This window comes from Myotis daubentonii, chromosome 5 (genome assembly GCF_963259705.1).
Source record: "Myotis daubentonii chromosome 5, mMyoDau2.1, whole genome shotgun sequence".
Lineage (NCBI taxonomy): Eukaryota > Metazoa > Chordata > Mammalia > Chiroptera > Vespertilionidae > Myotis > Myotis daubentonii.
This window is the reverse complement of record NC_081844.1, coordinates 68,570,101-68,597,336: the sequence shown is the minus strand read 5'-3', so window position 1 is coordinate 68,597,336 and position 27,236 is coordinate 68,570,101. Positions and strand designations below refer to the sequence as shown.

Below are 27,236 nucleotides of genomic sequence, written 5' to 3'. Positions count from 1 at the left end.
AAAGGAAAAACTCAGAGTTACTGACAAATCTTGGTAAGCGCCATGGAGAAACCCTATAGCACACTCTGCGAGCAACACGGCAGCCCTCACCTAGACTGAGTGGCAGCTGAAGAATGTGCACACGTCGAGGTGTGAACACATCCCTGTGTGGGGAGAGGAGGATGTGGTGATGGAAGGAAAAGGCAATGTCAGGGAGAGGGCAGGAGAGGAGGGGCGAGGGGGAGCCCGCCCAGCACGCAAGGCCCAGGGCCAGCTCTGCGCCACAGCCTCAACTCTCAGCTCCAGCCAAAGACCCCACGACATCCTGGCTCGTCTGCATCAGTCCTAAACTTCCCACTGCTGGCTGAATATCAACACACGAACGTTTCCGTGTCACCTCAAACTCAAGGCGCTATCTTTTATTTGAACCACACAGGTCTCCCAGCTTGCTGTCCAGAGCACACCTGTCTGCCCCATTCCCACCAGGAGCGAGAACAGCAGCAAAGTCCGCAGTCCCAAGAGCACACGCGGCACAGCCTCAGAACCAAGTCCATCTGATCAAAACCCCCCACACCTCCCAAACCCTTACTGTCACCATTTGATAAATCCTGGAAATCATGTCAGTGAGAAACAGAATCACTAGTTACATATTAAAATACACGACAGCATCATTTTAGAACACATAATTTATTACATTTACGAGTTCATAATAAAATGGATAACTTGGGAACCTTAAAAATGAGTTAGAAGTAACAATCTGATGTAAAATTCTCAAATCTTAGAAACGGAAATATTAACATTTTAGTATATTCATAAAATCTCTTTCTCATGATTAGCATAGTCTAGAACAGTGATGGTGAACCTTTTGAGCTCGGCGTGTCAGCATTTTGAAAAACCCTAACTTAACTCTGGTGCTGTGTCGCATACAGAAATTTTTGATATTTTCAACTATAGTAAAACAAAGATGTATATTTTTGATATTTATTTTATATATTTAAATGCCATTTAACAAAGAAAAATCAACCCAAAAAATGAGTTCGTGTGTCACCTCTGACACGTGTGTCATAGGTTCGCCATCACTGGTCTAGAAGTTATGCTCTTCCAAAGGATGGGGGGGTGGCGGGGGAGGGCGGGGGACAATAGACACACTGGCGGAGGCAATGAGTCTTCTCAGCTGCTTTATTCTCCACTGAAGTCCGTGCCGGTTATGTTTCCTTTACTCCCAGGAAGCTGCCACTGTCCTGCTTCCCAATAACCCCCCAAAACAATGGCAAACGCGCGTGCCAGGGGCAGGGCCTTTGCCCTTCTCGGCAGGCTTTCCCATTCAAACTCCTAGTGCAGCAGCTTCCCCTCTAAGGCTGGGGTGAACTACGGGCCTTTTTAGATATTTTCCAGGTTCATCATGGAGGCTGCTTTTCTTCTCTGCACTGTAACCACACTGAGCTGCAATGGAAATGAACAATCAGTAAGCAGTCACTTTCCTAGGGGAAGTCTTAGGTGAATTTTCCACACAGAGTAACCCGTCACAGCTAACAGTCACTGAACGTCATCTTAGTGGAAAGGGCCTTGGAAGAGGTCGCCCTCTGTGCTCACTTCTATTTCACTCCTGAGACACTTAAAGTGCCTGCATCACACTAGACATACAAGCCAAATACGACATCCCACAGCTCAGTGACATCCCGGGAATTCCAAGACACATTCCACAGAGGGAGGAAGAACAGCCAGAGGAAAGGTAATCGGAAAAGTTGCTACAACAGAAACTAAGTGTAAGCCAGCACACTGCAGGGCTGGTGATAAAGAGATGATAGGTCATAGTAAGAAAAGTCCAACAGGAAAATAATCTTTAAATATTAATTGGAATTGAATAAAATATGGAATATACACATAGTAAAAAAACCTAACAGTGCAAAAAATAAAACGAATGGTACGACATAGCATAAAGGAAATCTTCCCACTACTGTGCTATTTCCATAGCCCTCCTTCCAGACTCAACCACTATTTCCAGTTCCTAAGCATTTTTCCTGAAATATTCTAAATGAGGGTATATGCATATATGTCCTCACCCCTTTTTATTTAGAAAATGATAAAGGATGATGCAGACTTTTCATCTTGTTTTTTTTTCCTGCTACAAGATCTACCTTAGAAATGCTTCCATATTATTTTCTTACTTTTTGTTGTTAATCCTCACCTAAGGATATTTTTCCATTGATTTTCAGAGAGAGCAGAAGGGAGGGGGAGAGGCAGAGAGAGAGAGAGAAACAACGATGATGTGAGAGAGACAAATTGATTGGTTCCGCATACGCCCCAACCAGGACTGAGGATTGAGCCTGCAGCCGAGGTACATGCCCTTGACTGATATTGAACCTGGAACCCTTCAGTCGGCAGGCCGATGCTCTATCCACTGAGTCAAACTAGCTGGTGGGAAATGGTTTCATATTAGATCTATTTTATTCCTTAACAGCTGCTAACTTTCCCCTGCATGGATATTCTTTAATTTAGCTGGTTTTCTGTTGATGGGCATTTAGGTATTTTTAATATTTTAAAAGGATAAGCAATGCTGCAATTAGGCTTCTTCATGCTTCCATGTACAGCTGTGCCCAGAGGTAAGGGACCACCTGCAGAACATATTCTTAGGAATGCTGGTCCCGGGTTATGTACACTCACAGCCTGAGAGATCCTGCCTAACCGGCTACCGCACCAACAGCCATCACACCAATGATGTGGGAGCTGCAGCACTTCTTTGCTAAGGCAACCACTCCTTATATGCATCCACGACATTAGCCTCTTGGTCATATACTCGTTGCACATACTTTCCTCAGTCCGTCATTGACTTCATGTAGAAATTTGAAATTTTACATCGTTCCATTTACTGATTTCTTTCCTAGTTTCTAGGTTTTGTGTTCTTGCAGAGAAAGGCTGCACCGCCCTGATTTCTAAGACACGGCAGTCATGGTGCATGGTGACTTAGAACACGTGGCCACACTACTGGCCGGGGAGGCGGTGGAGACAGGAAACCGGAGGAGCAGGGTCAGGACCGGCTGAGTCAGGACTGAGGGGCTCTCCCTGGACCCAGCAGGGTGCTGGGCTGCACTGGTGAGTACAGACAATGAGGATCTCTCACCTCCATCACTGCGTTAAATATCAGGCCCTTAGCAGGATATCATTTCTATTAGCAGTTTCCATTTTTTGGAGGAAAATGAAAAAATTAATTAGAAAGAATTCAGAGAAGGCAAAGATAAAGGTTTAAAAAAAACCTGAATATATGTCTCATAAAGAAAGTTTATAACTTGGACTCACTTAAGGAAAAAATATTAACTTCAGGGGGTAAATTCCTTTTTGTGTATGGGCATAAGGCTGTATGGTTACTTTCCATCTTTAAAGGAGAACAAAATAGGAGAAGAAAAGCTTAAGGAAAAATTTGTGAAGTGTTTACTGAAAAACATTAAAAAAAAACACAAAACCTCACAAAGAGCTAATCAGGGCAACTTTGCCATCTGAGTTTAACAGGAGGCTGCTCAGGTTTAACTGTCCGGAGGGAGACGCAGCCAGATGTCACCGGGACACTACCGCGAAGTTCTGTAACTGCACCCTTTTACTACGGGACTCGAGGTAGGTGATTTTAAGCAGGCATTTTCTTTATCACATTCATTAAAAAAGGCAAACTTGCCCTGACTGGTTTGGCTCAGTGGATAGAGCGTCGGCCTGCGGACTAAAGGGTCCCGGGTTCGATTCCGGTCAAGGGCATGTACCTCAGTTGCGGGCACATCCTCAGTGTGGGGTGTGCAGGAGGCAGCTGATCGATGTTTCTCTCCCATCGATGTTTCTAACTCTCTATCCCTCTCCCTTCCTCGCTGTAAAAAAAATCAATAAAATATATTTTAAAATAAATAAATAAATAAAAAAGGGCAAACTTGAAGCTATAAGGATTGTGATGTAAGAAATTTAATTTCTTATATATCTATCTACTTACCATTTAATGACTAAGTGCTTTATATGTGTGAATTCCCTTCATCTTTCAATAACTCTAATGGAGGCATTAGTATCCTATGCTGAGCAAGAAGAGCGCGAGGTGTAGAGAGGTGGAGGCGGCCCTAAGTCACATGGCTACGGAGGGACAGCAGGCTATTTGTCGACACCAAACACACGCTCCAGACACTGCCCAGCACACCCTCGCTCCTACTACCGTATAATCCACATGAATGGAGGAATTCTTGAGTAATTAAGTAGTCCATTACTTCATTATTCCATAAGAAATTAAACATATTTAATAAAGCTATAATTACTGTCAAGAGGGAGGGGACAGAAGGAGAAGGGCAAATTATGGCTGGATTTCATTTAAGTGTCACCTCATGGTCATACCAGAAGTAGATTTAAAAAGAAAATCTGTAAATATCACAAACATAAACTGAATTCAGTACTCAGAGTTGCTTTACTATGTATAAAATGGTGTAATATCTAAGAGTAATATTAATTTTAATTAAAATAGTACATTTATAGCCAAATATAACTAATAATGTATTAACTCGTTTTTTGTCTGCCTGCCTGCCTGCCTATCCATACCTATCTATCGATCTGCCTGTCCATCTATCTGCCTATCTATCTATCTATCTATCTATCTATCTATCTAACTATCTATCTGAACTATTTCCAGCCTATGTTTATATTCACTAAACTGATCTCATTTTGTTCCCAATAGGAGGGACTATTGCTCCTATTGTAGACAAATGGCTCATTTCCTAATGATGTGTGTGCATTATGGATAATTACCCCCTTATCAATATTTCATGAATGCATTTTCAAACTCTATTTCCCACTGGACTTTATATCATATTTTAGAGTGATAGTCATATACAAATGTGCATTAAACGGAGTTAACCTATACACAAAGTAATTTTTTCCATTTAAAAACTACAATTAAAAACAAAGTCAGTGCATTTGAAATAGTGCGTTCAGAGCAATGCTACCTACTTCCAGACCTGTCAGAAAACACCTGCCCAGTTCACACGCACAGCCTCGGGGGCAGGGCGTCCCTCGGACTTCCTGGGACAGAGAGCTCCGCATTCATGCTGTCTGATGTGACGCATGGTCATTGAGCACCTGGTACCTGCTAGTCCGATTGCAGATTTATTTTAGTTTATTTCATTTTAATTAATTGGAGCAGCTGCTGGTGGCTAGTGTCTGTGAGGGACAGAGTGGTTCCAGAGGTGGGAGTCAACTGCAGAGACTGATGTTTATTTCTGACTTTAAAGTTTACTTTCAACCCCAAATAATAGAGATTAATTTCAAATAGTTTAATCAGGTAAAAATAATCCTACTAGTTCTCTGGGGACTTCTGAGGAGCCTTTCTTAGCGTGACCCACCCGGACGGTTACTGTCAGGGGCGGCGAGGCGCTCCCTACCTGCTGAGAAGCGGACGCGGCTCTCTGCTCCGCCTGACTGAGCCGCCTCTGGAGTCTGTTGGCTTTTTCTTGATGCTCGAGAATTAACTTTTCACTCTGTGAAGAGGAAACATAAAACAAATGGGTTAGAGATCCACGCGTGACATGGAGGCATTTGTGGAATAATCAATGGGAAATCTGGACCTCATCTGAGATACCCTATCAAATGCAAAGACAGTGTCTCCAAATGTACATTTTTCAAGTTATGAAATTCAAAGCTGGTTGTACATCCTCACGAAACCGTTTTACCCCTCCATGTCAACAAAAAAGTTGATTAAGTGCAAAGCAAAGAGAATCAGAAGTTGAGAACAGGATTTTCAGTTTTTGACCTGTTAACCTTGAGATGCTAGCTCAGTGCTTCCAGTGTGGGGAGTGTGGAAACACAGACTGCTGGGCCTCCCACCTGGACCTACTCCCAACCTGAGAATCCTTGTGTCTACCATGTTCCCAGCAGGCGCTGGCACTGCCTGCTGGTGTCCTCAGAGCCACTGTGCTCGGACCAACTTCCAGGGCAGCGGTTCTCAACCTGTGGGTTGCGACCCCTTTGGGTGTCGAACGACCCTTTCACAGGGGTCACCTAAATACATCCTGCATATCAGATATTTACATTACGATTCATAACAGTAGCAACATTACAGTTATTAAGTAGCAACGAAAATAATTTTATGGTTGGAGGTCACTACAACATGAGAAACTGTATTAAAGGGTCGCGGCATTAGGAAGGTTGAGAGCCACTGTTCTAGGGAAACTGGGACATCGTCATTATTAAACGTTCAAGAAACGAAAATATTCATTCTGGAAATCCTGGTTTTTACAGTGTTAGATGTGCCTTAAATGATTTATATGCTAAAGGTTTTCTTTAAAAGGTTAAGAAGTCTGTTTCCACATGTTCCCCAAACAGCTATATACTCCACAAGGTATTAGGGTCAACAGAGTTATTAAGACATTGTTATGGGTTGAATTATGCCCCTAAATATATATTGAAGTCCTAACTCACGGTACCTATAAATGTCTTTATTTGGAAGTAGGGTTTTTGCTAATGATTATATTAGAATGATATTAGTAGGCTTGGCCTTAATCAAATACGACTGGTGTCTTTATAAAAAGGGGAATTTGGACAGATAGACATGTGCAAAGGGAAGACCATAGAAAGACTCAGGGCGAACACCATCTACAAGCCGAGGAACGCCCGAGGCTGCCGGAAGCTAGGAGACAGGCATGGACCTACCCTCCTCTGAGCCCACGAGAGGAACCAACCCTGCCGACCTCCTGATCAGGACCTCGGCCCTCCAGAGCCGAGACCGCACATCACCAGTGGTAACCTGGTAGAGCAGCCTCAGGAGACTCACAGCGTCACGAACATAAATCTGACACTGCATGCCATCACGCACATGGATCAAAGAAGCTTCAGTTAAAAAACGCACCAGTCCTTCCATACTTACTCGCCTGAACAAAATGTTTTTGTACTAGTATAACTGGTATTGTTATTCAATTTTTCTGGCACTTGTGGGAATTGAGAGAGTAACCAGCCTAATCAGGAATAAAAAGAAAAACACACTTTCTATGAAGAACAATATAGTTCCCATGTCCTAACACACAAGTGATTACAGGGACTGTCAGGCCTAGTAACGTAAAATATTGAAATAACAGTATCCTGTTAAAACGAGCTTATTATATTTCTCAGTGTGCCCAAAAGCAAAATTAAATTTTATGATGAGAACGATACTGGCTATTCCAATTTACAAAATTGTTTAAATACGAAGTCGTAAATTTAAGAGGCACATTTTAAAACTAGAGAGAACTCAGGGAAAAATGCCATCATCTATAATAATCAATTTCATAGTCACTATCAGACTGCACATAACATACATTTTCCTATCTGCCATAATAATAGTTAAGGCACAGTCCAGAAATCATTATATATAGACAGTTGTTCTTTTTTAATGGCTCATTGTGGTTGCTTCTGATCTTCCGATATTATTAACATTACTGTGTTGAATATCTTCCTTTAAATTTTTCCCCATTTTAAATGACCCCCTTAGACCAGATTCCTGGAAGTGGGAGCTATACCAAAGAGTACTTTAATGGGTAGGGTGGAATTGTTTTCTAAATGGTTCATATCAATTTATAATGCCACAAAACTTAAGAGTAATGATTTCTCTCTGGCAGCTATAGCAGGCCACAAAGAGACGGTGGGCCAAACAGACTGTTGAAGAAATTCCAGCAAATACATTCGAAGGTGGAACATCAAAAGGAGAACTAGAGTTCTAGAATGCCCTAATCATAATCTAGACATTACTTACTTTTTTAACACTTCAAGGAAAAAACCTGAATTCTTGCTCTAGTTAGCTCTCCAGTTATCTACAGGAGTATTTTAATATATTCCAGGAGGCCAAAGTATCTTCTACACATCTCTTGTGATGGATGAAAACTAAACAAAAGGAACAGGTTAAAAAATAATCTCAGACACGCACAGACCTCCGAGGGTCCTAGCAGAGTCTCTGAGACCGACACCAGCACCGCCTGTCATGTGCACATGATGGATCCCTGACTCTCAGGCTTTTATTCACACGGTACCACCTGAGGACTTTTGGGTTATGGATGATTTCTACAGGAAATATACACATCTGTACAGCCATTTCCAAGTAGAGAATTAATTTGGACTTGGCTCGAGTAAAAGTCTCTAACATGTATATCAGGCTGCAGCAGAAGGGCCTCCCGCGGGAGTCATTATCTTACCTCAGCTACCTTTTCATTTGCCATTTCCAGCTGAGAAAGCAGCTCTTGGGTATGAAGTTTCTGCCGACTCAGCTCACTCCTATTAATGAAGGAAAGGAGGGAGGAAGGGAAGGAGGGAGGAGGGAGGAGGGAGGAAGAAGGAGGAAGGAGGGAGGAAGGGAGGGAGGGAGGGAGAGAGAGTGAGAGATTGTTTAAAAAAAATGAACAAGTAGAATCCTTATTAGTGAGATACATGTTCATGTTTCTGTGTGTAAAATAAAATTTCTTATTAATAGACCATATCTAAAGGACTCATTCATTTCTTTATAAAATGCACATATATTTTGGAGGTTGATTGTACAGTAATGTGAATACACTTAACACTATTGAATTGTACACTTAAAAATTGTTAAGCAGAGAGAAACCAAGATGGCGGCATAGGTAAACACCTGAAATTGCTGCCTCGCACAACCACTTCAAAAATACAACTAAAAGACAAAACGGACATCATCCAGAATCACAGGAAGGCTGGCTGAGTGGAAATTCTACAACTAGAAGGAAAGAGAAAAGCACACTGAGACTCAGAGGATGTGTGGAAGTAAAGTGCACAGGTACGGAGGCGCACGCGGAAAGGGCTGGCAACTGAGGACATGGTTGTCTTTTACAATCGGGAGGGACTCACAAGCTCCTGACCGCTCTGAACGCCAGTTCCGGGCGAGTCTCTGGGGACCCAGACTCATACGGGGAGAAACTGGACTGTCTGTCTGCTTTTAAGAGAGAATCTCTTAAGCAGCAAAACTCGAGGAGGCTTTCAGAGGTGCTTGCAGCGATTACTGCAGGACACTGAGACACGGGGCTTCTTAGGGTAGGACTGAGGATCAGCCATAGCTGCTTGCTCTGCCCTGTTGATTCCCTGACACCCCGCCCCACCCAAGCTGTGTGCAGAGGCTTTTGCATATGAATGACCTGGCCCTTTGCAATCTAAAATTACCTAACAAACTGCAGCGGGGTCAGAGAGACCCCGAACATCCAAAAGAAGGCCCACGGCCCCACAGCAGCTTGCATTGCTTCACAGCTGGGCCTCATCTGGGCACCTCCAAATCCCAAACAAAGAAGAGGAATCTGCAGATCTCTCCATAGCTCCTGCTAGGTAGCCTCAGGCAGAGGCTAAATTAGCACCTCCTTAGAGATCCAAGTGCCAGTATTCCCAGTGGTCAGAGTGGGACCCGACCATCCAGATTACAACTCCTCAGATCCATAAGGGACACACTCAGGAGGCAGACTCAGTGAGCACCAAAGCCCCACTGAAGCAAGTCTTGCCCCAGAAGGGTGTCTCAGCACAGAAGTTCTCCCACCATAGACACAGCTGATTCTCACAGCCAATTGGCCTGGAGGTCAATTCCTCCCAGTGATACCTACAATTAAGGCTTAATTACAACAAGACTGTGCACACAGCCCACAAAGGGGTGCACCAAGAGTGTCCACCTCAGGTATTTGGGGAGGCTGAGCCACTGGGCCCTATAGGATACCTAGCACAGAAAGCCACCCTATCAACACAGGGAAGCAGCCAAAATGCGGAGACAAAGAAACAGGTCACAAATGGCAGAAATGGAGGAAAGCAAACTACTGGATATAGAGTTCAAAACCACGGTTATAAGGTTTTTCAAGAATTTTCTAGAAACCGCCGATAAATTTAGTGAGACCCTCAAGAAATCTAGTGAGACCCTCGATAATATGAAAAAGGACCAAATAGAAATTAAGCATACACTGACTGAAATAAAGAATATTATACAGACTTCCAACAGCAGACTAGAGGTTCGCAAGAATCAAGTGAATGTCTTGAAATATGAAGAAGTAAAAAACACCCAATCGGAAAAGCAAAAAGAAAAAAGAATCCAAAAATATGAAGATAGTGTAAGGAGCCCCTGGGACAACTTCAAGTGAACCAACATCTGAATTATAGGGGTGCCAGAAGAAGAGAGAGAGAGCAAGATATTGAAAATCTATTTGAAGAAATAATGACAGAAAACTTCCCCTACCTGGTGAAGGAAATAGACTTACAAGTCCAGGAAGCACAGAGAACCCCAAACAAAAGGAATCCAAAGAGGACCACACCAAGACACATCATAATTAAAATGCCAAGAGCAAAAGACAAAGAGAGAATCTTAAAAGCAGCAAGAGAAAAACAGTTAGTTACCTACAAGGGAGTACCCATAAGATTATCAGCTGATTTCTTAACAGAAACTCTGTGGGCCAGAAGGGAGTGGCAAGAAATATTCAAAGTGATGAATACCAAGAACCTACAACCAAGATTACTTTACCCAGCAAAGCTATCATTCAGAATTGAAGGTCAGATAAAGAGCTTCACAGATAAGAAAAAGCTAAAGGAGTTCATCACCACCAAACCAGTATTATATGAAATGCTGAAAGGTATTCTTTAAGAAGAGGAAGAAGAAAAAGGTAAAGATACAAATTATGAACAACAAATACGCATCTATCAACAAGTGAATCTAAAAATCAAGTGAATAAAAAATCTGATGACCAGAATAAACTGGTGAATATAATAAAATCAGGGGCATAGAAAGGGAGTGGACTGACAATTCTTGGGGGGAAAGGGGTGTGGGGGGTGCAGGAAAAGACTGGACAAAAATTGTACACCTATGGATAAGGACAGTGGGTGGGGGGTAAGGGCAGAGGGTGGGGTGGGAACCGGGTGGAGGGGAGCTATGGGGGAAAAAAAGAGGAACAACTGTAATAATCTGAACAATAAAGATTTAATTTAAAAAATGGTTAAGCAGATACATTTAATATTTTATCACAATTTTAAAATGGTTAAAACAATACATTTTATGTTATACTTCGCCATAGGACCCCTCTACCCCACATATATACATGCATATATACTAGTATATTAAAAGAACAAAAGAGTCTTAATATTATCTTGAATATTATTTGGCATTAAATAAAAGCACATTCATATTAAACAGATACAGTATTCATTAGTATAACTACTCATAAACTACTGTGATTCTTAGCAATAGCATTCAATATTAGAGTCATATACAGTGCTTCTTAGAGAAGCTCAACTCTGGGAAAATTGAGGTAATGTCAACCACTCCACCATCATTTCAGTGTGGTCATTCAGGACTGGTGTTTTGGTTGCATATGTGCTATATTTTATACATTCATATCTCTTATGTTTTATTAGCTGGAATTTTCTTATGCACAGACCTTTTTTTTTCTATTCAACATATATGCATTATATTGTTTTTGGCCAAAAATTATTTGAAGAGTCCCAGGTTAGAAGTAGATACAATGTAGTCTTAAAAAATAGCTTAAAAAAAGGTCAACTCAATGTCTTGCTTACTAAAATAATAATTCAGGATTAATTTTTCATCCTTTGCCCTTACTTGTTCTTAAAAAAAAATCAACAGATTAACACTTCCAAAATAACTTCAGCTTTGATTTTTTTCCAAAAGAGTTACACAAACAGCTTAAAAACTTAGTCTCTCAGGTGTCCTATACCTAAGTGAATAGTTATTAAAATCAGAAAGCAATCTGGTATAAATACATAGGAGAGAGAAAATGATAATGTCTACAAATCAATTCCACAAATAGTTACTGAACATTCTTCGGGCCAAGTGCAAGGTACATAGTGGTAAACACAGACTAAGAGGGACACAGCTCATTCGAACTCACATAGCTTAAAATTCCCAACATAACAAAAAAAGCAAAATGACTGAAGTGGCAGGTCTTCTAGGTCAAATGCAATTAAAGGTAAATGATTTGCACATTGGTGCTGATGGGAAATAACCTTTGAGTACTACTGAGATGAAGATGAAACAATGATCATATTTATAAAGTTGGCCAACATTCAGTTTATAGAAAACACCTACTGCATAATTTGATGTCTAAACTATTCACTTATATACCCATGACAATTTACCTGAACGACAGTAATAATTTCTAATAAATACTATTAGTAATAATTTCCCCCAAAATTTAAAATCACAAAAATACACATTAAGCCTAAGTTAATTTTTTTTAAAATATATTTTTATTGATCTCAGAGAGGATGGGAGGGGGTGAGAGAGAAACATCAATGATGAGAGAGAATCATTGATCAGCTGCCTCCTGCACGCCCCCTACTGGGGATGTGCCCTTGACTGGAATCAAACCTGGGACCCTTCAGTCCACAGGCTGACACTCTATCCACTGAGCCAAACCAGCTAGGGCAAGCCTACGTTAACTTTTTAATCTGTGTAAATACTATTCTCTTGTGCGTCAAGCTCTGTCACCCCTGGATGGTGAGCAACTGGATTCCTCGTGGTCGCCCTTAAGGCCTGGTTCTCAGCAGAGCTGGGCAAGTAATAGTGCAGACGATGATGATGATGATGGTGATAACAGCAAACACTTCCATGTGCTTCCAACGTGCCAGGCACTGTCCTAGGCGCTTTATTTAAATAAACTCATTCACTTTTTATGATGGCCCTGTGGGACCCCATTCTCACATATGAGAAAATTTAAAGACAGAGACATATAAAAATAAAGTGAAGTACTTGTCTAGAGTCACGCAGCTAGTCAGCATTGAGTCAGGATTGAAAACGGGGCCTTTGCTTCCAGTGTGTGCACTGAGCCCTCCCCTGGATGGCAGGCAATTACTAAATGAGTAAGTGAAGGGCTATGCATTTGTGTGCGTATCAGGCATTCTAGATTATAAATAGTAACACACTTACTGAAAACCGAACAAGTTTATCTTTATTTTTGATGTATTGCCCAAAGGTTCAGTCTTACATTTAAACTTGATGCCCAACATCAAACTTCTTGCACTGCCTCCAAAACCTACTTCTCATCCTGCCACTCAGATTTCATCCCGCCCACACGTCTGCCCTGGTGGCTTAGGTTAAAAGCGTAGTCTCACTTGCTCTGCAAAGCAGGGTCTAGATTGCCCCTCAATAGACCCTTCCTTTGCAATGACTCTCAGATATATTCTTCCCTTCTACTCAGTGTTACCGACACAACTCAAGTTCTTAATTTTTAGATTGAGGGGCATAGCCAACGGCTCAGGCTTCTGCGAAGCACCCACCACCACGCACACAGAAGTGCTCAATGAACATAGCGGCCTTCCCTTTCTAATGCTCACATCGCCAGCATGTTCTCTTCCTGAAATACCACTTTAATAACTTGCTTCCTTGAATGATAACTTCCAGGACATTCTGCTACTGGACAAAACAGTCCAAGACTGGCATCAAAATCCCCCTGAATCTTCCCGACCTTATCTCCGATAGGAGTCTTCCTTGTTATTTAGGCTCTCACTGTCCTGCAAACAAACCACATGTATCCCCATTAAGCTCGCATTATGTCTTTTTCTGAATCCTTGTGTTTAGATTTGCCATTACAATCCTGCTCTTTCTTTAAGATTCCACTCTGCCTCAATTCTTTCTATGCCTCCTTCCGAATTCATTTTAATTCCATCAAAGCTTTATGCTTATTTTATGTATAGACATTTAGCAATTGTAATGCTGTATTGTAATGCTGATTAGTGGTTTACACACACACACACACACACACACACACACACACACACACACACAACCAAGAATAATGGAAAACTTTTAAAATGGGGATTGCTTTGCCTTGGCTGTGCAGGACAGTTGGTTGGAGTGTAGTCCCGATATGCCAAGGTTGTGGGTTTGATTCCCAGCAAGGCACATATAAAAATCAACCAATGAAAAACAAATAAAGAACCAATAAATGCCTGAATAAGTGGACAACAAACCAATGTCTCTCTCCTCATCTTCCTCTCTTTAAAAATAAAATAAATAAAAATTTTTAAAATGGGGATTGTTTTTAGTTTCCACAGTATCTACTAAAGTTGCTTTACACATAGGAATTCAGTAAATATTTGCTGATTTATGGCTAACTTTTTGTAGAAAACCTAAGTTAGAAAGTTCTATTCCTTATTTGCTCAGCAAACATTTACTGAGGAATCTACCACAAAACATATTTTAGATAAAGATACTTTTTATTTATTTAGATTTGTATATATTCCACCCATTTCTACAAAGGATTTGAAGTGGCTAAAATAAGGTTGTGTGTTTTTTTTTTTCAGTTAAACATTTCATTTCGTCTCGTTTCTGAATGAAATTTAGGGAGGTGTGAAAGGGTGAAGAGAACAGTGGTTTTGCCAGCTCTGTCCCCTGAGACCTTCCCGGAGCCTGCCTGTCAGTACTTTGCAGCTGCTTATTTCTCTGCCTGGATGTTTAACTGCAGGGTAAAGGGAAGACCCAGGGGATGATCCGACTCTATTATCTGTGAGAAATTTTCTCTTCATTAGAGAACATCATTGAGAGATCCCAATATCGTTAGTGATTTGGAAAAAACATTAAACAAGACTTTCCAGAAAGTTTCACAGTGGTAGTATAGTGGAAACACTTGCCAAATAAAGCTATATAATCTCTCCCCTGGAAATCCTTTAACACAGAAGCATCTTTTCCTATCAGGCGTGACTGAGGTATAGCCTGCCAGAGGATAGCAACAGATGACATTTCCAGTTTCTGTGTGACACTGTGGTACTTAAAGAGTACTTTACACTAATTAAAGAATTTAAATGAAACTGTACCCAATTTCTCTCTAATCTCTGGCATATTATATGTTATAGGTTTAAGGTAAAATGATCTTCTACTTAGTTAATGTAAGTATATAAGAATGAGGAATTCCTTATAATATCACTTGACCCTCTGAGTCCTAAATATTTTTAGTTTACTTACATAATTTATGTGTATGTAATAAAAATCTTAGTTATGCTTACAAATATAATTTAGAAATACAGTTGTAAAATGTAATTGATTTATTACCTTCTGTGTAAGTAAAATTTAAAAACACACACACAAAAAATAACTTATATTACCCAGCTAGTGTGGCTCAGTAGTTGAGCACTGACCCATGAACCAGAACGTCATGATTCAAATCCTGGTCAAGGCACATGCCCAGGTTGCTTATCCTATATAATTAAACACTAATATGCAAATCGACCGAAAGGTGGAACGATCGGTCGCTATGACACGCATTGACCATCAGGGGGCAGAGGCTCAATGCAGAAACTGCCCCCTGGTGGTCAGTGCGCTTCCACAGGGGGAGCGCTACTCAGCCAGAAGCTGGGCTCACGGCTGGCGAGTGCATAGCGGTGGTAGAAGCCTCTCCTGCCCCTGCTGCAGGTGGGCTGTAAGGAGTGAGGGGTCCTGGACTGTGAGAACCCCGGACTGAGAGAGGGATGTCTGACTGCCAGCTTACGGACATCCCCCGAGAAGTCCTGAACTGTGAGAGGACGCTGGCCGGGCTGAGGGACACTCCCTCCAGTGTACAAATTTCGTGCATCGGGCCTCTACTTTTACATATAGCCATTTTAGCAATTCTGTATTGTAATGCTGATTAGTGGTTTATATACATATATAGGTACACACACACACACACTTAAAAAGACTTACTTAAACTAGCCTACAAGATTCTCATGATCTGATCCCTGCCTCATTCCTCAACCCAATGGCCTTCTTTCTCCTCGCTCACTACACTGTAATTGCATGGGTCTACCCTCTTCTAACATGGCTCACTACCCTTCCATCTGCCTGGAATATTTTCCTGGTGTTTTTGTATAATTAATTTCCTTTATCATTCAGACCTCAGTTTAAATGTCCACTTTTCGGATGACTTTTTAAAACACGGTCCAGCTCCTCAGTGCCCACCCTGTCCCAGATACTGTCTCACATCACCCGATTTGTTACTTTATACCATTGAAGACATCTACACTTGTCTTATTTGTTGGTTTGCCTCGTTGTCTGTCTCTCTCCATTAGAACCGAAGCTCCAAAAGGAAGCTACACTCCCAGGCTTAGCACAGTGTCTGGCACATGTAAGATAGTTCTGAGCCTGAGCAGATTTCAGTCAATTTCACATAATCAGTCACCATTTATAACATTTCTAATATCCTATGACTCGCTTTTTCAAAGTTTTCACTACCTGCAGTACTTGCCGTCATTGCAGAACTAACTAGATAATTCAGTGATTACATTTTCACAGTAGCCATCAAGTGGTGTAATAAATTCGGGAGACTACTGCTAGGAAAACCAAAGCAACTTAGAGCTTTATTTATAAATACCACTCATAGGAAGCTTATTTTAAGAAGCTATGTGAGGAATGGACTCAAAGTGTACAAAGTGTGGGTAAATTTCCTCACATCTCATTTTAAGTGTGGACCTAAGGATGCGACTGGGGAGACTGTAAAGTCCATTCATTTCATTAAATACTGAGATGAGTGCCTGCTGCGCGCTATACATAACACTGGTGCTTGCGAGATGGGGGGAGGGGAGCCTGCGGAGGAGATGCAGTCACTGCCACAGTGAAGCCGAGGAGCACCAGAAATACTGAGACGCTCCTAGGCTGTAACAAGTAAATGCTGTAACAGTCCTGTGGAGGATGAGGGGATCAGCACAGCTCTCCAGAGGAGCAGGCTTTTGAGCTGATATATGAAAGGTGAGCAGACATTAGGTGGACAGAGGCAGGGTGAGAAAAGGAAGGCCGTTACAATGAGATCCACATGGGAAGGCCAGGAAATGAGAAAGGATCATCAAGGTAGAAAGCTGGGAGAAGTGCAGTGTGGATGCGCCATACAGACTTACTGGAAGTCGGGTGTAGGGGGGAAAGGAAGAAGCTGAAACACAAGGAAACACAGATTGCAAAGGATCTTCTGTCTTGATAGGTCATGGAGATTTTTTCAGGGACATGATAGGGAGGTGCTGAAGTATTTTAAGAAAAGGTGACAAGATTAGATTTGAGTATCAGGAGATTTTGCTGATTACAGCAGGAAAAATTGTAAGGATCTAGACGATAGTAAATTAGGGGGTTATAGCGACAATCTAAGGTGAGCAATGTTGACACCTGGACTACGAGAGGGCAATGGACAGATTCAGGAGATATTTTGGTGGGGGAGGGGGAGCGGGGAAGGGTAGAATTCGCAGTACTTGATTTAGGGTTATGAAGAGAAGGGTTCAGGATGATTTTGCTTGAGTGACTCAGTAGATAGCACCACTCATGGAAAAGGAAATGCAGGGTGAAGGACAAATGTGGGCCAGGCACGGAGGAATCGGTTCCGATCTGAATACATCAAATTTGAGGTACCTATGTTCAGTAGAGAGCTGGAAATATCGATTATTTCAAAAGGGCAGCATTAGAAGCTGTTCTGTAATAAAAATTAATCCTTTTCTTCTTCTCTATCACAGAAATGGGTGTCCTAACCCATGCTGAGAGAATTTCCACTCTAAAGCACTTCGATTCCCCATGTCGTGGGCATGTGTAGTAACTGAAGAGCTATGGTTACAAGGTTAAGAGCAAAGTGTTCCCTGCAATGCATTCGTCTCTTTGGAAACACGGCAAATACTTTTTATAAAAGAAGAGAAGTTATGGCTCCTTAAGGCATGGAATAAGCGTTTGAAATTTGGGCCAATATCTTAGGCTTTATAATTAATTACTGTAATTGCTCAGATCGTTATCATTGAGGCACAATTTAAGGTAAGAATGGGCCATGCACATTTTGGTTGATGCAGCGTAAGGAGAAATTTCCTAATGCATGAAATCCTTTAGTGGTGTCTGAAGAGTAAATCACATAAGACTCTGTTCTTATTAGACAAGAGAATTACAAACAAAGGTGTGCTGTTCGTCTCAGGGAAATGATGGATCTGCCAGCTGCAGCGAGTGCTTTCTTCGAAACTCTCTCCTATGACAAATTAACATAGCATGTGCCAGATGTTTTTTTTCCTGTTGAATTATACTATTATATGCTTCAGTTACTTTTAGCAATTATACATTTTGTAATCTGCCAGTACCTGCAGCTGCCTCTCATCCTGTTAATTAAAAAAAAAAAAAAAAGCAGTATGGCAGCCAAACATTATAAATATATAGCCAAGAATAATACTTTAGAGATTAAAGAGAATTTTTTGGGGGGCTCAGATGCTGTGTAATTGCATACACACACAGTTTTGGACATGAGATGAAAATATTACATATTGTATATTCATTCATTCATTTATTCAATACAATTTTATTAAACACCTATATGCCTAGCAAGATGTTTGTTCAGAGTCTTGTAGAAGAGATGAATCTAAATGATAGTTATACTACAATTCAGTAAGTGCCATAAAGAAGAATGAGCAGAGTGGTATGGGAGTGTAGGGAAAGGAAAGACTCAATCTGTCAAAGGAATTAAGAATGCCTTACAGAAAAAATAAAGATATTTGAGATGGGTCTGGAAGGAAGAAAATGTTTTCAGGTTGGGAGTTGGGAAAAAATATCTCTAGAAAGAAATAGCACGTACAGACTATCCCTAGAATCCTCCTTGATTCCTCTCTTTTCCTCCATATGCCACAGTAAGTCCATCAACTCCTTCTATTACCTCTAAAAAAAAAAAAGACTCCCATCTTTCTCTTTCTTCTTAGTCTGAGCCATGATCATCTCTTAACAAGACTTGCTATAGCTTCCCAGCTTTCTTACCTACTTGTATTTTCCATTCAGAAGCCAATAGTCTTAAAAAAGAAAATCTGATCAGGTGACTTCTTTTAAAACTGAACACTGGCCTTCATTCACACTTAAAAATCTTTAGCTGGCTAATAAAACCCCTGAGATCAAGTCTCGGACTGGAGCAGGAGCAATCACCAAACATTCTGTGTGCTCCCTATGCATTTCCTAGACTCTTATGCAGTTAGATTAGTTTGGCCAATGAAGATAAAAGGAAGTGATATCACTTAGAGCCGACTTAGTTAAGAGCCAGCGTTCTTCCTCCCCCCCCTACCCCCCCCCCCCCCGAACCTCGCTGGTCCAGTGACCTCGAAAAACCACACCTTCAAGGCGGTGGGATCTCTACCACCAGAACCTTCCTGCCAAACCATCTTAGATGGGTAATACTAAGGTATAAGCAAGAAATAAACCTTCTTGTGTGTTCAGCCCTGGGGTTTCAGAGTCTGGTGGCACTTTATGGCACTTCACTTTGTGTACTGTTTCTTATATTCAAACATACCAAGTGTCTTCCTGCCTCTTCACATTGGCTGCTCTCTCCACTCAAAATGCTCTTTCTTCTGATGCTTTAAATGACAGGATCCTTTCTGTCACTAGAGCTCATATTAATTCCCTCACAGGGTCTTCCTTGTCTACCAGTCTCAAGTGTCCACCCATCCATTCATGAGCACACTGATTTCAATTTTCTGTATAGTACTTTTTATCTGACTTTAAACACATTTACTTGACAGTTTCCACTGCCCATCACTCAATAAATACGTGATGAGTGAATGGAGTGCAGACTAGGAGTTGTAAAGGGCCAGCACGTTTGGCTTATTGGGGAGGTTGTTCAGTGTGTCTGGAACACAAGGAATGTGAAGGACAGAGGTAAACAGGCAGACTGCTGATAATAAATAAGGTGAAGGAAAGACTGTAGAAAACCTACAGGCAACAATAAAGCAGAAGCCGTTAAGTAGACAGGGCAAGGATCGGATCTGCCTGTTTAGGAAAATAATTCTGAAAGGTGGTGTAGAGTGGAAAAACAAAACAAAACAAAACAAAACAAAGCAGAGTGAAGGATGCTACTTTAAGAGCCCTAGCTGAGGATGTGCAGGGCCTGACCGAAGGCAAGAACAGGTATGTTACTGCACGTTTACACATATACAAGAGTTTCTGTGGGATAAATGCTGCACTTGAGATTGCAAAAGGGTCTGCACAGCCTCAGTCTTATTAGATAATGCCCCCCCCCCCTAAAAAGGATTCACCAGTTCCCACCAATACCATACACTGGTTCCAGTCTTCCCATGTGCTTTCGGGTACTGCATGTTAACCATCTTTTACATTTTTGCCAACTTGCTGGGTAAAATAATGCTTAAATTTGCATTTCTTTAGTGAACAGTGTGACTGAACCTGGTTTGCGTTGTTTAATGGAGCGTTGCTTCTGTGAGCTGCCAGTTCACATACTTTGTTCCTCATTCTATTACGTTGATAATCTTTTTCTTAATTATTGAAATCTTGGTGGATTCTTCATATGAATCCTTTGTTTTATATTTTGACATTTGTCTTTTATCTTTGTTTGGTATCTTCATATAGAATTTTTATTTTTCCATAAAATCAATTATTTTTCTTTTTTAGATTCTGGGTTTTGTGTTTTGATTAGAAAAACTTTTATATTCCAAGATAATAAAAGTAGTCATTTCTTCTAATACCTTCTTTTTTACTTAGCTCTTTAATCCACCTGAAATTCATTTTATGTGTATGACTAGAGGCCTGGTGCATGAAAATTCATGCACTGGAGGAGGGGGGGTTCCTTCAGCCTGGCCTGCCCCCTCTCACAGTCCGGGAGCCCTTAGGGGTGGGAGGTGACCTGGCAATCAGGGGAAGGCAATGCCCCATCACAACCAACAGTCGGACATGCCTCTCGCAATGTTGTTGCTGCTGCTGCTGTTGTGGTTCATACTCTCCATGCTGGGGTTATGCCCCGGGTTCCTGATTTTCAAGGTCTGGCCCTGGGGGTTCAGGCCTCCCATTGCTTGCTGCTGCGGAGGGACAGCAGGTCGTGGCCCACTGGCTTGCATGGCATTCAGATTCAGCAGGCTGGGCTAGAGCTGAAGGATGGGCTGGCTGGCCACTTGCTTGGCTGTGTGCTATTTGATGAGAGCTGCCATCAGCTGAGGGTTTGACTTGAGGATGTTGAGCATGTGCTGCTGCTGGGGGAGCTGGGAGACTTCAGGGTCCGCAGCAGGTCCTGCAGGGCACCTGGAGAGATGTTCTGAGGTGGCTGTACCTTCGGTCTGCGTACACATCACAGGTCTGGGGCATGCCTCACATTGACTGTTGCTGGGGGATGGATGCCGGCTGCCACTGCCGGGGCTTGGGGGGCAGAATAACAGGCCCACTGACCTGGTTGGGTCACATTCAGATGCTGCTGCTGTGCCTCACGTGCAATCTGCCGGGCACCAGTGGCCGGGCACCTCCACTGCTGCAGGTGGGCCTGGGCGGGGGCGGTGGCGGTGGGGCTGGCATCTGGTTGGTCGTCTTCCCAGTGCAAACTGTGGTGGGGGGTTGAGTTCTGGCCACACTGGAGAAGCCGGCTAGTGACATGCTCACAGGCGAGGTCTGGGGCAGTCGGGGCTGTGGTGTCCAGGGTGTGCTGGGATGCAGTGTAGAGGGCCAGGGTGGTGCTGAAAGAGGGGAAGGCAGACTCGGCTGAGGCAGGGTGCGGGTGTTGATGGTGGCATCCACTGGCGCATGCTGCTGGCGGTGCTGTGTCTTCTGCTGGCGGAGCTTCTGCCTGATGTTGAGGTAGTAAGGAATGGGGCATGTGTTTTCTTGGCAGTGTTTGGCATGGTAGCAGCAAAGGGCCATGAACTGCTTGCACACTCTGCAACCTCCATTGGTCTTGCGCTGGTAGCCCTTGTGCTGCACAACCCACCTCATCTGGCAGGACAGCTGTGGGCAGTTGGCATCGCAGTACTGGCGGGCATGCCTCAGGGACTGGATGCAGCACTGGATGGCCTGGCGCCACCACTCCCAGAGGCTCCTGAACTGTGGCTCACCTGCCCCGCCGTGGGAGCAGAGGCAGCCCCACCTCCTCCGTTCTGGCTCCCCCGCCTCCTCTGCTCTGGCTCTGCAGCTGCAGTTACCACCTCCTCCCCAACGGCTCCCTTGGTGGCGTCAGCGCTGTTTCCTGAGCAGCCAGCAGAAGAGCTCTCAGGACCCCCTCCTGCCCAGACTCGCCAAGAAACAGGCATTTTGGAGCCAACTTTTATTGTACTTGCCGCGGCAACGAAGCAAGCATTCTGCCAGGCTGCTCATGCTGCCCACTCTCAGCGGCCGCCCTCCGGGACTGGAGGACTCCGGCGGGGTAGTCGCTCACGCTGCCTGCTCTCAGTGGCCACCCCTCTGGGACTGGAGGACTCCAGCGGGGCTGAGAGGACTGGGCGCCGCCATCTTGTGGCTATGGGCGCTGCCATCTTTGTGACAGAGTGACAGTTAATTTGCACATTACCCTTTTATTAGCTAGGATAAGAAATATTCTAAATGTTTTAAAACATCGTGTTTTCACCAGTGATTTAAAATGCCATATTATCATGAGCAAAATTTCCAATTTTACATAGTTTGTTTTTCTGTATTCTGCTCAGATGATCTATCTTGTGCATTATCACCACACAGCTTTATCTATTTGTTATCAGCAGGACAAATGTCTCCCATTTTTAAATTTAATCTATAAAAACAATGTATCATTCAAGTAAGATTAGTACAGCTATATTACAGTTACAGATGTTATACATTAACAAGCAACTATTAATACTGTCCCCTCTTGAAAGCTCAAAATTCTCTGCATTACATACATCCTATATAATAAAAGCCTAATATGCTAAGTGTCTGGTCGTCTGTTCAACCAATCAAAGTGTAATATGCTAATGATATGCTAAGGCCACTCAACCACTCACTATGATGTGCACTGACCACCAGGGGGCAGAGAGTTGACGGGTTGACCAGTCGCTATGACGTGCACTGACCACCGGGGGCAGTCGACCAGTTGCTATGACATGCACTGACCACCAGGGGGCAGACGTTCCAATCAGTAGGTTAGTTTGCTGCTGGGGTCTGGCTGATTGGGACTGAGCAAGATGGGCTTGAAACACACTGGAGCCCTCCCACGGTCCCTCCCTGGTTGGCCAACCTCCCGCATCTCTCCCCAGTCCCGATCGTGCACCGGTGGGGTCCCTCGGCTTGGTCTGCGCCCTCTCACAATCCAGCCTGAGGGACACCAGCCCTGCCCCCCCCCCCCCGAGTGCATGAATTTTGTGCACCGGGCCTCTAATTTCAAGATAAAAGAATAACCAAGAAGGAATGATTATAAATGAATAAAATTTTATAAATGAAAGCAAACTTCAAACTGAAAGAAGATACCACAGAGGAACTCACATTTTTAAAAAGCTTCTGATACTTACATGAAAAACTTCCTTCTATGGAAAAATGATTTTATTTAATTAATGTGAGTTAAGTGTCATTATGGCTATACTTACTTATTGGTAGATCTTAAGAAATCACAGGTACCTGGTAATCATATTTATTTGTCAGTTGTGAGGAGGAACAGAAGTTTTCTAAGGCAGCAAAACCAGTCCCGAGAGGACTCTAGCATCTTAGGGATGTTGTGGCTATGCTCTTTAACTATAGTAAGTAGGTGGACACATGGGAGGCAAGAACATAGCCAATGTATAAGTATCTGTTAAGAAGTAAAGAGGACATATTTCAGGGGAAAGCTTTAATGCATATAGCACGGTAATGGTGTGCTGGCAATGGATGCTGGGATGCAACCTGAAAAAGCTCATTGTCGACAGTGATAAATAAACACATTTTATATGAATAGTAGAATGCCTGAATTGGTGGCATATACACAGAAATCCTCATGGGGAAAGTCAAATGCATCAAATGAGCCATTTGATTTTTAAATGTATTGCTCTGTAGTTTATGTTGTAATTTATTATTAATAAAAGACATAGTTGGTTGAAGACTTGGACTGTATCACTGAATCAGTCTAAAACAAAACTATTTCTGAGGGAAACAAGTGAATCCTTCCTCAAAGACACAGAAATACTATCTAGCAGTTAGCCCGGAGAGTTCCTGGAATAATCACATTACTAGTACTCGTATGGTATGGGAGCTGTCCTAAGTATGTCCAGTGAAGAGCAACACATTCGTAACGTATTTTTTCACTGGAATAAACATAAATTTCTACTTCAAAATTAAAAATTATAGCTGCCATGTAATTCTGCTTATGACCAATAGGTGAGGGATAGAGAAAATACTTCGATAGATACTATTTTTATTGTGGAAAGATTTTTGGCTTGATTTCATATATATCCCTCAGTATTATTTATGTCTCCAAAGAGGATACAATTCACATATATAAATCTTGCCTAAAATCTAGTGCTTTCTAGAATTAGCAATGCTTTTTTGTACAATTAAAAATGAAATAAGCACGTAAACTTCTCATATACATATCCCATGCATTATAATATGGTTTGTTGAAATACAACAATCTCTGCAATTATAAAGGCTATCCCCTAAGGCCCGGTTTTACTGTTTCCTTCCTAAATATTTTACATGTCAGACATGGAGTTAACACCGTATATGTAACCTATAAATAGAGCCTTATAGGAACACATGGGATTACAGGTAAGTGTAAAGTGTTGGGGTTGGGTGGGATTCAAATTCAGGCTTGATTATCTCCCGAGTCAGTGCTCTTCTCTCTAACCATTGTGCTGCCTCCTTACGTGCTAAAATATTATATGTTTTTCTCAATACTGTGTAATATATAATCCTTTTATGAAAGGAAACAAGTCTCAATGAAAACTCTTGTGAAAATATTTTCTATTTTGAAAGTAAACATTTTTGTTTTGACATGCCGGAGCATACTAACATGCTTTCAGGGACCCAGCGGAGACATGCAGGAAGTCTCTCTAGAATAGTGGAGTGTCTTTCTCTTGCAATCCTGGTTTAAACAACCAACATAGCCATACCAGGTAAAGGTTAAGGATGACTTATGAAAACTAGACTTTCCTCTGCAAAATCCTAAATGTATGTAATGAAACCCTAATAAAATATGCTTTCTCATATTAAAAAAAATTATAAAAATTATTACATAACCAAGAAAGATTTAACTTAAGCATAATTATTCCTTTTTAAAAAGATTTCTAAAGAAAATAATGAAATCTAAAAATTTCAAAGAATGTAAGATGTGTAACCTATTTATTTTTTATAACAAATTTAGTTTTAAGTAATCTTCCTCAACCTTTTCAACCTACCAAAAATGCCATGGAACATGGGGGCTTTTAAAATTTAGTAAGAATAGTGTTCTAATCCCTGGAACAAAGACTGGATTATCAAACACACAGGAGAGGCTGGAAAAATCTGGTTCTTTTTCTTCTGTCTTTAATAAGAGCATTCAAAGAAGGATTCTTTCCTTCTTTGTTAAAAATTGGGTTACACTGAACTGGAATGGCAGAAGGAAAAGCAGTCATAATAATTAGTATCCATATGAACTTGAAGAGATAAGATCATGATAAAAACTAAAAATTAGGATACTGAAAATATCTCAAGGATAGTCAAGGACAGTAAGGCAATTGAAATATGAATCCTATATAATAAAACCCTAATATGCAAATCGACCAAACGGTGGAACGACCGGCCATTATGATGCACACTGACCACCAGGGGGCAGATGTTCAATGCAGGAGCTGCCCCCTGGTGGTCAGTGTGCTTCCACAGAGGGAGCGCTTCTCAGCCAGAAGCCGGGCTCACAGCAGGCGAGTGCAAAGTGGGCGGTAAGGAGCAAGAGGTTCCGGGCTGTGAGAGCCCTGGACTGCGAGAGGGATGTCTGACTGCCAGCTTAGGCCCAATCCCCACGGAGATCAGGCCTAAGCCAGCAGGCGGACATCCCCCGAGGGGTCCTGGACTGCAAGAAGGCACAGGCCAGGCTGAGGCACCCCCACACAGTGCACGAATTTCATACACCGGGCCTCTATTATAGAATAAAAATATGAGTACAGGATATTTCTAACAATATATAATATTTGCATGATGCTTAGAGATGATAATATTGATGCTTCGAAAAATTAAGTGGTTTATACATAATCACACATTTGTGGAGCAGGCCCTGGATTGGAAGCTATGGTTTTAGCTTTTTTCAAATTGTATTTATTGGGGTGACATTGGTTTGCAAAACTATGCAGGTTTCAAGTGTACAACTCAAAAACACATCATCTGCATAGTACATTCTGTGCCCTGATCATCCCAAGCAGTCTCTTTCCGTCCTCATTCTCCCCCATTGCCCACCTCCACTTCTACCCCAGCCCCCCTTTCCCTCTGGCTACCACCACACTGTTGTCTATGTTAGTTAGATATATATATATATGTGTGTGTGTGTGTGTGTGTGTGTGTATATATATATATATATATATATATATATATATATATATATAAATACACACACACACACACACACACACACACACACACACATATATATGTATTTCTTTGCTTAATCCCTTCTCTTTCTTTCATCCAGCCCCTCAACACCCCTCCCCTCTGACAGCTGTCAGTCTGTCCCATGTATCCATGCCTCTGCTTCTATTTTGTCAGTTTATTTTGTTCATTAGACTCCTTTTTATATACCCTAACTGATTGCTATGTGAAGTTCTTAAGTCAGCTACTCTTACTGTGGAGAAAAATTTTAGGTTTTTAAAATTGTTATTTCAATAGTTTATTGTTTAAGGCTGTTGATAAATATGATTCTAAAGCTTAGTTTTTCAGTATTTAAAGGTTGTCATATTAAGAGTTATGCATAAAAGATGGAGACTATTTTGGGAAGACATACACAGTGTTCTAAAATTCTATGTAAACTGAAAATAAAATGAACATAATGGCTTCAGTTATGTGTCAAATGGATAATCTGAAAAGTTTATATTACTTCTACCTAATAAGCTTTGAGAATCATGTAAGTTCTTAGCAATGACATACAGAGTGAGTTTGCTGTAAATTCAAATTCATGGATTGGCAAAAAAAAATAAATAAATAATTCACTAAAAGTAGAGTTCAAATTGCTAAAAAAAAAAAAAAAAAGTGTACAACTAGAGCTAGGGTACAAAGTGTTTCTTTAGGCTCGGCAGGCTGTTCTGTCTATGTGAGCTGCTGAGCACTGTCCCCGACTCCCTCTGTCTTGTGCCCAACCCCAGGCTTCCCCTGTGGGGCCCTGTGTGGTGGGCTGTGTTCATCCTTGGGAACCTGGGGTACAGAAACTGTAAAACTCTGTCTGGTTTCTCTCTCTTTTGGTTTGCCTCTGGCCTCACTACTTTCACTCAAGGTAGTAGTGTAAAAACACAAGGGGTATAACAGCATATTTCCTGTTAAGAAATAACATGAAAAGCAACTGCTAATGTTTCTTAATTAGAATATGTTGTGTAATAAATACAACATTAATTCTAATGACCCCAATATTAATTCCCTGCAACAGTTCCAATTGATTTTGAAGCTACAGTTGATTTCAGCT

General features: G+C 41.8%; 1 protein-coding gene across 2 annotated transcripts in view; it reads right to left on the bottom strand.

The window, feature by feature from the left end:
• Positions 1–647: 647 nt before the first annotated feature.
• Positions 648–27,236, bottom strand: part of SCLT1 (sodium channel and clathrin linker 1) — a 107,277-nt gene continuing 80,688 nt past the window's right edge. For both annotated transcript variants that reach the window (XM_059698034.1, XM_059698035.1), the window contains 3 exons: positions 8,157–8,235; positions 5,379–5,474; positions 648–1,422 (listed from right to left, as the gene is read on the bottom strand). In XM_059698034.1, coding sequence (XP_059554017.1) covers positions 1,360–1,422; positions 5,379–5,474; positions 8,157–8,235 — 238 coding nt within the window. In that variant the 3' untranslated portion in view covers positions 648–1,359. The remainder of the gene's footprint in view (positions 1,423–5,378; positions 5,475–8,156; positions 8,236–27,236) is intronic.